Raw genomic sequence first — 11,311 nt, 5'->3', positions numbered from 1 at the left:
TATGGGCCTAATTTTCTGTATGAAAGTTTATATTTTCATTCTCTTTCTTGTCAGTACTACCAAATGGGCTAAATGTTGTCTTAACTTCTTAAGGAGAGCTGAAATGCCCTCTCTCTTCAATACCAAAATAGCTGAACTTACGTCATGTAACTCTAAAACCTCTGCAACTAGAACTTCTACGTATCTATATTTCCTGTTGGCATCTGTTGTATTTTTACTGCACTATAATTTATAATCATTTAACATTTATTTAAGATTGTATTTCCTCTTATGAAAAGTTTCTCTAATTGGATCACTACTGACTTCCTGATGTTTGTCTGAAAGCTGAGTTTGGTATCTTCAACGGTCCGCTCTCTCCCAGACACTTGAGAAGAATAGTCCTTGCTATCTGCACTTACTGAGTCTTTGAAAAAAGTGATGGTAAACTCCACAGTCGATGGAACTCACAAACACGTTAAGGTTAATGTTTAATTAAAGTTTAAGGACAGAAGGTAGGTCATTTCAATCACTTTGCAGCCTGTTTTGGGCAAAATTCAAACTAATACAACTGAGCTCCTATTCGTAGAAAACTAATAAAATTTTCACCACATACACGTAGCGTGCTACAAATTGTTATTATGTATTTTAAAAATACTGACACAATTAGTTCACCTGCAACAGATTTCTTTGAAAATACATAAAATTAATTTCTTTTCACGCATGCTTCTCTTTAGGTACATTATTTTCATAAAATTACAAATCTACATGTACTAAACTTTTGCATTATATATATGTGATATACTAAAGAAAATGTTATTTTTCAAACGACCTATTATTTATCAAAATACCTTAATCTATTTAATTTATTTCGCATAAAAGTTTGCTAACATTAATTTACTGTAAATAATCGAAATAGTTTCAATTTAAATGATACAGAATTTCGTTCAACACCTTGAGGGTTGTTTCAAGAGTTCACATATAAAAAATAACAATTATATCTCAAAGACTTGCAGAGAAAAGTGCACCTGAATATCTGAGAACTCAAATTTTATATATTTTCAAAAAAATCCATTGCATGTGAACTAATTCCATTATGATCTTTAAAATGTATAACAACAGTTAAGAACATTATAAATTAATGTGGTGAAAATGTCATTAGTCTATTGTGAATAGGATCCGAGATGTACTAGTTAGAATTTAGCTCAAAGCAGGGTGCAAAATTATAGCAGTTACCTACCTCCTGTCGTTAACTGTTCTTTCTCAAAAACTTGAAGCTGTGCAGCATGATGAAGAATACTAATCAGGCACTCCGTAACAGACCTCTGAAAAACGACAAGGAATGCACTGATTTTAATACACGTACATACTGCTAAACTTTTAAGATTAAATTAATACATAGCAATTGTTCTGCTGTTGGGTATCTACCTAGCGGAATAGATGTGACGTCATAAGATGGGTGATGAAGCTTTTAGTTAGTGGATACCTCAGTTAATGATGGTTTCATTACGTAAACCGAAGCGTCTCATCCTTGTGACCAGCAGTTTGATAGGCACGTGCTTCCCTTCTTCTTTTCACCTATTGTACTTTGTGAGGTTGTCGTATGTAGGTCTCGAATTTGATGTCGGGTCGAAAATGAAGCAATTCGTGTCACACGGTTTAAAGACAATCACGTCAATTATTCTCGTTCCACCGACCCTCAATGCATCATCAGACACACTAAAAAAAACATCACTGAAGTGACAGAATCTCACTCAAATGAAGCCTTTAAACTTGAAAATAAATGTACTGCCAAGGTTCTATCTCGTTCTTGCCCTGTTAGACAACTGACTACACTGGCACTCGAGGACATCGGAGACTACGATCCATTCAGTATGTCGGAAGCATATTCGGTCAAACGTCTGTAACTTGAAATACGACAGAATTACGCCATACGTGATCTGAAACCTTCTGTTATCACCACAATGTTGGTCATCAAAGCTTTGGTTATATACTTACCCAGAAACCGACGAAAGGTACTTATATTTCTCGCCACTTCGGATATTCTCCTACCATTTTCCTATTTCTAGAGAAACAGATTTTAAAAAATTCTTGTTGTCCATTTGGAAATGCTGTAATACGCTGACAAACTGATAACACAGACCTGATATAGCACTCGTTAATTATTCACATTCATGGCCATAACCCCACAAAATGAACTCTGCTTATCTCACAACACACTTGTAAGCCACAAAATAGGATCCATAATCATATTGCCATGTACTGGCTACAAAATGGGGCATGAATCTCTGATACAAATCTAAAAATGTCAGAAGTAGGAAAATATTTCACTTTAATTTTCAATTATGTATGTCAACAAAACATCCAGGACTACAGTTCCAGTAATACTAGACTGACAGGGATTTAAATATTAACAATACTATCTTTAATGTTGCTGGACGGACTCTTAAATGTGTTAACACCTACAGTCACAGCTGGGCCTTATATCTAGTGGAATACAGTACATTTATCAGTTTATTTATATTCATCTGTTACCTATTTCTTTCGTCGTATTGTGGTCAGTTGGTTTTTGTATGAAAACTCTCTTCCAAAGGATCCAGGTGATGAATTCTACATAAGGGGTAAACAACAGCAAAATAAAGTGATCTTTGAGAACATACATCTGATCACAAAGCCAGAAATGAGCATGACTTCATTTAACAGTTAAACTTTCGTAAACATAACGAATACTTTAGAGACAACAGGGTAACAGTAAGTGTTCTTCATTCACATTATCGACTAATGTAACTTAATGAAGGTACAGCTCTTTATTGGATATAATCCATTTATAAAACAGTTTTATGAAATAGAAACGCTCCATTAAATGGGTAAAGCAAACTTTCCTGATGTAATAGTTAAGCGAGATGGTCACTGGCTTCTCACCACAATAGACCTAGTTAGAATCCTGACCAATTCATTCAAAATGTGTAATGATGTCCTAGTGGTTTTGATTCTTCATCGAACTATACAACTGTTAAAATATTTATTGAATCGCTGATCATTACTTCTTTATTTTCAGTGCCATAACAGCTTACTTAAGGTGTAGCACTGCATCCTTTTTTTTCATATTGTAAGAAATTTTGCCTCTATCATTTTATTTCCTGCCAATTTTCACTGAGAATCTATAATCTTTGTTACAATTATTTCACTTTAGAACGAATCAGGACTTCAATATTTATTTTCTTCGTAAGAAACGGTATTAACAAAATGAACAGAGTGTAATAAATATCGGAGAAGAAAGCTACCCTATTTGCGTAATTAATTTGTAAATTAATTAAAGTCGTTAATACAAGAATATGAACTAGAAATTAAGCAAGTAAACAGAGCATTCATACATGACAGTTAGGCGCTTGTAGAAATTGATAGCGATAATATGAATATTTCGTCCATTTCAAACAATCCCAATATGCAGATTTTAAAATAATTTCAATGGTTTCGTTTTTATTCCTTCAGCAAATGTGAAATCACTAATGTTACTATATTAATTTAAATTCAAATAAAATCAAATAAAAGAAGAAATAATACAGGAATTAATTTTTAAAAGAAAACAGATGAAAATCCCTTTAGTCGCAATTATCCATCTCCCTCTGTTGATCATTGTGAGAGTGTCGAACTCTAAAGGCTGCAGGTTCAAATGCAATAGAGGTACTAGATTTCTAAAGGAGAAAATAGGTCTGTGTAGGCTATTAGAAGATCTCTGGTGGCGCATTTAGTACTACTTTTAGATTTCCGTAGACGCCAATGAGTGGGAATTTTTTGCGGTGGGAGTTTCTTTATGTCCAATAAATCTAGCGACACGAAGCTGGCATATCTGAGAACCTTTGAAGAGCACTGGACTAGGTTAGGATTGAACCCATCTCTTTCAGATCAGAAGGTCAGCGCTTATACTGTCTGCCCAACTCAGCTCGGCGACATATTCGGTGTTCAGCCGACAAAATTAATTAAAACACAGTCCCAGGTACCTCTCACCGCTGACTTCGATGGTGCCACCACTTGAAATAGTTTCCAGGTATTCCGTCTTCCTGATGTTCAGACGAAAACCATATGGGGAGAGGCGATTGTCCATTCTTCAACTTGGGATTATTATCTTCAGGGCTGCCGGCAGTGGAGTTCGAATCCACTATCTCCCTATATTTTTTCTTGCTTGATTTCTAATTCATCTTCCTGTTTTAAAGAATTGACTTGTAAAAAAATTATTCATTTTTGAAAACGTACAAAAATATATGAACAGAAAAATAGAACGATATGAACTACTGTCCGGGAGTAGGGCCTATGCATACCGGAATAGGGCTCTATCCACTAGCCTGTGATCCGGTTCTACATCAGGACGAGTGGTGGCTGGAAGTGAAGCTGGTCAATACGCATATTGAGCATGAGTGTTTCACATAAAGACATGTGAAGGCGACATCATGAGAGAAAACTTACCTTGGCAGAAATTAATCATTATATTTTGTTGTCAAGGTGAGCTTTGTTGAAAAACCTCTATTGTACTCTTCAGTAACTTGCTACGCAGTATAATTTAAAACAGCATGTATCTAAATTTTCTAAGTACAGATTTATTGTTTTGCTTTTGACGGAAAGATAGGGCCTCACAGATTAGCCTGATACCAATTCAACTGTGGCTCACCCCTCCTCTTCGCGTTACAGAGGAACAAGGGCTTCAGCAATATGTCCGCAAAAAGACTGTCCTTTTGTAAGGATATCGATAACGTAATGATGGCATCCAGAGCAATCTGCAATGAGTAGAAAGTCTAATCATAAGTATAATTTCTCATCTCTCCCAAAGAAACGTTCATGAATTTGTCGACAGATGAATTAGCGCTGCCATTCTTAAGAGTCACATTTTCATTCAGGAATATTTATAGTTAGTGAACTGGAGTACGCAGTTTCTTCTCCCTCTGATAATAGATATTATTATAGATAAACGTCTGATGAGCATTTTGCTAGTGTTAAAAGAGTTCTCATTTCTTGATGCATGGCACTCCAGCGGAAGTGTTCAGTAATGGCACAGAAGTACAACAAAAGTAACCGTGCAGTTTATAGAGTCCAGGGGAATGAGTGTAACTAATCCACAAATCCACTCTGATATCCGTGTACACCACAGCTTGAGGGCTAATATCAGAGGTCCATATTTCCTGTCTCGAACAACCTCATATCACCAATGATAGTGCCGTTCGGTCGCGCTGGTGGGGGAGGAATGGGATAAGGATGACCATATACTCTCTGTAGAGTCTGAAGACTGTTGGATGAGACAGTTCTCTCCAAGATCTCACCCCAGTACTTCTCACTCAGCCCCTCAAAGTCACTCCTTCCCGCAGTCATCTGGTGAGTTGCCAAGCCGCTGCTGCTAGTACTGCAGCACCGAGCCTTCGCCGTCAGCCCTCCTTTACGTCGACAGAATACCTACAACAAACAGAAAAAAAAACTTGAATTATTTTACATTTACTCGTTTCTAATGTACATGTTTTGAGTCAGAAACTGAATAATACGTGAGTTGTGCAAATTTTGTGCGGAATATACACTAAAACAGAGAAGACAAAGTCATCATCATCATCATCATCATCATCATCATCTGTTTACCCTCCAGGTTCGGCTTTTCCCTCGGACTCAGCGAGGGATCCCATCTCTACCGCCTCAAGAGTAGTGTCCAGGAGCGTGAGACATTGGGTCGGGGGATACAACTGGAGAGGATGACAAGTACCTCGCCCAGGCGGCCTCACCTGCTATGCTGAACTGGGGCCTTGTAGGGGGATGGGAAGATTGGAAGGGATAGGCAAGGAAGAGGGAAGGAAGCGGCCGTGGCCTTAAGTTAGGTACCATCCCGGCATTCGCCGGGAGGTGAAGTGGGAAACCACGGAAAACCACTTCGAGGATGACTGAGGTGGGAATCGAATCCACCTCTACTCAGTTGACCTCCCGAGGCTGAGTGGACCCCGTTCCAGCCCTCGTACCACTTTTCAAATTTCGTGGCAGAGCCGGGAATCGAACCCGGACCTCCGGGGGTGGCAGCTAATCACGCTAACCACTACACCACAGAGGCGGCAGAAGACAAAGTACGAAGCTAAATGAATGACAACCGTAACAGTGTGTTTCCCGCTCCTATTCGACTGATGAAAGAGAAAATCAGAAATATATTTTTAAATCTCCAACTGGACCTCTGGACTTTTATAGCAATGAAAAATCCTCAGCCTGTTTCCAGTCATTGAGTCGAAATGGAATGAATGAAGCCCCATCTAGCGGCGAATATAGGAATTGTGCCGGCTGCCGAAGCCTGTCGCACTCCTCTGGGGCAATAATTAATGACTGACAGATGAACTGATATTGGAGAGTGTCCCTGGAATGAAAGATGACAGGGAAAACCGGAGTACCCGGAGAAATACGTGTCCCGCCTCCGCTTAGTCCAGCACAAGGCTCACATAGGATGACCGGAATTTGAACCACGGAACCCAGCGGTGAGAGGCCGGCGCGCTGCCACCTGAGCCACGGAGGCTCCTTAAATAGCAATAACATCCCCCACTGTAAGAAGAATATTCCCGATCTTCGTCGATGGAAAATTTCAAGAGAAATTCTACACCATGGAAGATAAAATCCATCCGGACTATCATAATGAAATATATGAAATAATGTCCTGTTTAATGACGAGAACCAAAAGTCGAAAAATTTCCACTACCGATCTCATTCTTATAATACTGGACTACCACTGACTTTCATTATTAGTGAAGTATAAATTACTGAGTGAATAAGCAGATTTCTTAAAATTTAGAAGTACATCTGGAACACATCGGCTAATAGCTTAATTTATTTTTTAAATCATTTCTATTCTTATTTTAGATTTATAATTTCGAAGAGAATAATAAAATAAAGTTTCAGATATAGCCATGTTTTCGCCAACGTAAACTGTAGGCCACCTGCTGCACAGTTATGCTTTGTCTCTACTTACTGAACCTGCCGTTTTTGTGTCATGTGTCCTGAAATTTCAATTTGCATTTTATGCATTCTACTGGCATTTGATCTTGAAATAACTCCATTAGACATAACTATGGCATAGCCTGACCTGTAGGCCTACAAAGAGAATGGACTACTAATTTTTTGGAATTTCTTGAGTCTTACTATGTAATGTATGTTGCAAGGTTCTGCAAGATATAATGAAGTAACATATTGAGGTACTAGTTTTCATGTCATTCTGAACGTGCATAAATAAAGGGGGCTTATTATTATTATTATTATTATTATTATTATTATTATTATTATTATTATTATTATTATTATTATTATTATTAAGTCGCTTAAGTGCGGCCAGTGCCCAGTATTCGGGAGATAGTAGGTTCGAACCCCACTGTCGGCAGCCCTGAAAATGGTTTTCCGTGGTTTCCCATTTTCACACCAGGCAAATGCTGGGGCTGTACCTTAATTAAGGCCACGCCCGATTTCTTCCCACTCCTAGCCCTTCCCTGTCCCATCGTCGCCACAAGACCTATCTGTGTCGGTGCGACGTAAAGCAAGTAGCAAAAAAAAAAAAAAAAAAAATTATTATTATTGTAGTTTAACGAACCCCATGGTGCTACAGCTCTGAAGAGTCTTGGCCTATCAAGCGACCGCTGTTCGGTACAAAGGCCTGTTGAAAGTTATGTGTGGTCAGCGTAACGAATCCTCTCGGACGTTGTTCTTGGGTTTCTAGACTGGGGTAGCTATCTCACCGTTAGATAGCTCCTGAATTGTTCACACGTAGGCTGAGTGAAGCTCGAACCAGCTCTCAGATATTTTCTCCTCCCACACAAATGTTTCCTCCTGGCTCATATCCTTAAGCAGTAGGCTTAGAGGGGATGGTCAGGTGCTAATGATCTCCGGCTATTAAATGTGGAGAAATGATTTGTTTTCAAGTGAATTAAACTTCTACGTGAGGCATATTCATGTGTTTTCATTAAAGTCCTTTTAATTCTAAAGGATTGGATATTATTAAGCTCGTAGGTTTTGGTAGGGCAAAGCTTGAAGAGACAATACTTTCACGTTCTCCTTTATAGCATCAGAGAGGACTTGAACATCACAGTAGTGGTGACGGCCAGTGGATTACCATGGAAGAAAGGAAGACTTACTCCGTTAGCCTCCAAAACCCATGAGGATGTGCTGCTTCATGAAACGAGTGACAAGTAGGACTTAACTCTGCTAGGACGTGGTCCCGAGTGGGATATAAGTTCCTTTTAGGAGATAAGCTGCCTATTTCCTTCCTCTGTACACAGTCCGGAGAGGCACTGACAAAAGGCCTCCCTTAATACTGTTACTTTGATTATGTTTGCTGTCACCCTTATTTTCAAAGTTCTTGCAGGTGAATATGTGGGCGGGCTGAGTGGCTCAGACGGTTACGGCGCTGCCTTTCTGAGCCCAAGTTGGCAGGTTCGATCGTGGCTCAGTTCGGTGGATTTGAAGGTGCTCAAATACATCATCTCCGTGTCGGTAGATTTACCGGAACGTAAAAGAACTCCTTTGAGACAAAATTCCGGCACTTCGGCGTCTCCGAAAACCATAAAAGTAGTTAGTGGAATGTAAAACAAACAACTTTTATTGAAAGTTCTGATCAAGAAAGACCAAGATAGGGAAGATGAAAGTGAGGAGGCTAGCAGAAGAAGCTGGAAACAATGACAGATTCAGTTAGTGATCCCATGGTTATCAACCTAATCTCACAAGTTGAGAGGTCTCCTGGAGGTAACCTCTATTACTTACCTCTTAAAACGGGTGGGAGATACCGTGAATGTATTAGGGATTAATCCAACTGTATCCCACGAGAGTGACTTTCATCTTTGGCTGACATATTTCTCACACCATGGTTGGGTCGCGGGTGCGAACTGAATTGCACTAGTGTACTTGACACCGTTTTACGGCCCTTCCTGACGTCAACCGTATGTCTGCGTATATCTGCGGTGGTTGGTAATGTGGTATGTTGTGTAAGTATGAAAAGGTGTGTTTAAGACGAAATGGGAAATAAATAATTTCTCTATTATATAAAGCCACAATGCTAACAGGCTGACTCACCGACATTAATGTTTATCCACTTCCAGATGAGCTAGAAACTTGAAATTCGGCAAACCAATAGCTATTAGGGTGTAACCTAAGGAAAAATTCCAAAGAAGTTCAAATTTTTCATTTAAACCCCCTAAACAAAATATCAGACGCAATAATCCAGTGCGCTAGAAAAATAAAATTTTATGAAATTATAGCCTTTAGCCAGTAACCGACGGAGATTTTGCAAGATTCTCAAATATTTAATAATTTACGCCCAAAAAATATCGAAATATTCAGCCAAATTGAATGATAGTGCAGACCTCCATTTCGAGGTATTTTGTGGCTAAACGGTAACTGCTATCAACAAACGGACTGCACTTTCAGTCCCTAAAATGAAGAGATCTACAACTTTGATCCTATGACTTTTTGTCGTATCTCCACCCCTTCTATCTTATATTAAGCTTCATTTTCTCATTTTTGGTTAATTTGGTTTATTTTCCACATATTATTTTAGTGATTCACACACTTATAAGATAGTAGCACGAAATTCAGCACGCTCCTTGGAACGGCCATTGGCCATGTGCAAACCAAATTTCATTACTCCAGCTGCCATATATCATTTATTTATTGCCAGTCTGTACGGAGTTATCTTTTTACAACAGACATATGAATGAACTGAATAAATTAATGAATGCATTTGGACTGAATGAATAATTGGTTAATGGTTGCAAGACTGAATTGTATTCTAACGGCAAACTCCAAACGACAAAAGGTTTTATACATGTCAAGCCTGGTTGAATCAGCGTGTCTTGTCATCAAACTCTAGACGCAAGCTACGGCCTAGAACAATGCATCACTCCGTCCTTGAATCATATTTCACTGATTCTTGACAAGGCTGCATGTTCCTTGACCTGACCTGCCTCACTGTCATACACGCAGATCTCTGCCGTTATGTAAGACTGTTTGCTGATTCGACCAACTTCCCTCCCGTATGCTTGCTGAGCCTCAGTGCCCTATATTTCATCTTACATTATTTACCCGGAACCTAAAATATCGAACAACAACACAAAATATCTTACGACACAAAGCAAAACTACGTACACTACCATTAAACATAATTTAATCATTGCACTAACACAACCGCAGTACTCACACACGATAACTCCCCTCTTTGTCCAAGTGTCTCTTGCGTATTAATCACATGTCCATTACCTTTATTTTATTTATATATAATTTCCTTGCGGGACATAAATACAAAATTAAATTACCTACTCTTTTCCACTCTTTTACCACCCACCTAATAATGTTCTGTTAATTACTAGGCTGGTTTAACAATTCCTTCTGACTCTCACTCAATATTTCTCCTCTCATATTTTGCGTTTCTTTACATATTGATAACAAATTCAGATCTTCCCTCACATCACCATACAGTATACACAAGTTATTGTCCTTTCTCCGGATCCAGCCCTTGTTCTTGTACAAGCCCAACATCAATCATAATAAACATCTTCTCGCAGCTCTATCACTACATTAATAATACTTATCCTTGTTGCTTCGCTTATCCTATTAAACATAGGGTCGCTCTCCTGCGACATTCCTCCGCCTGACCTTGCATTTGGATATCCTTTACCCTGTTTATTATAATTCTCCAACACCTCCTTACCCTTTTATCCCAATCCTCGTACCATATGTATCCTAGTCGCAGCCTTTCCACATTCGTTTTGACCTTCACCAACCAGCTCTCCCTATACATACTTTTGAGCTGTTGCTGATAAGGAGCTTGTAGCAATATGCCCCTTCTCCTCTCCTCAATCTCATCTAGTAATTAAGTAATCTCTTCACAATTTCCACTTCCATATACTCCCCACAAATTACTGTCGCACCGCATGTTAGTTGTGCACTCGGGAGGCCGCATCAACGTTTTACTAAATTTACTAGTTATCTGATTTAGAGCATCCCTTCCTTTCTCCATGCCTCATAATTCAGTGGTTAAAGATTTTCTTAGCAAGTCTGTCATCAGGCATTCTTGAAATATGTCCAAAAAAATTTAACTCTTCGCTTTAGAATGATATCTGAATTCCTACTGCATGTTTTATATATTTCTTTGTTACTGCGTAATCAATACGAGTCAGTACATTTCTTGGACGGAGGATTTTTCTTAAAATCTTTCTTTCCTTATTCTCATTTTCTTCAATGTCTTTCCTGGTTGTTAATCCCAGGTATTCTGAAGCATACAAGCACTCTGGTTGAATTACTGCCTGATAGTGGCGTAGTTTTATCCTAATAGAGATCGCTTTCT

At 38.7% G+C, this 11,311-nt stretch overlaps 1 protein-coding gene across 1 annotated transcript in view; it reads right to left on the bottom strand.

Annotated features, from left to right (window-relative positions):
- Positions 1-4,719: 4,719 nt before the first annotated feature.
- The window catches only part of LOC136869171 (trace amine-associated receptor 8c), a 220,740-nt gene continuing 214,148 nt past the window's right edge, over positions 4,720-11,311 (bottom strand). Inside the window, exon 8 of the mRNA XM_068227116.1 lies at positions 4,720-5,418. Within this exon, the coding sequence (XP_068083217.1) occupies positions 5,134-5,418 (285 nt within the window). The 3' untranslated portion in view covers positions 4,720-5,133. The remainder of the gene's footprint in view (positions 5,419-11,311) is intronic.

Source organism: Anabrus simplex, chromosome 1, assembly GCF_040414725.1.
Source record: "Anabrus simplex isolate iqAnaSimp1 chromosome 1, ASM4041472v1, whole genome shotgun sequence".
NCBI classification, from domain to species: Eukaryota; Metazoa; Arthropoda; class Insecta; order Orthoptera; family Tettigoniidae; genus Anabrus; species Anabrus simplex.
This window is presented reverse-complemented; position numbering and strand designations above follow the sequence as displayed.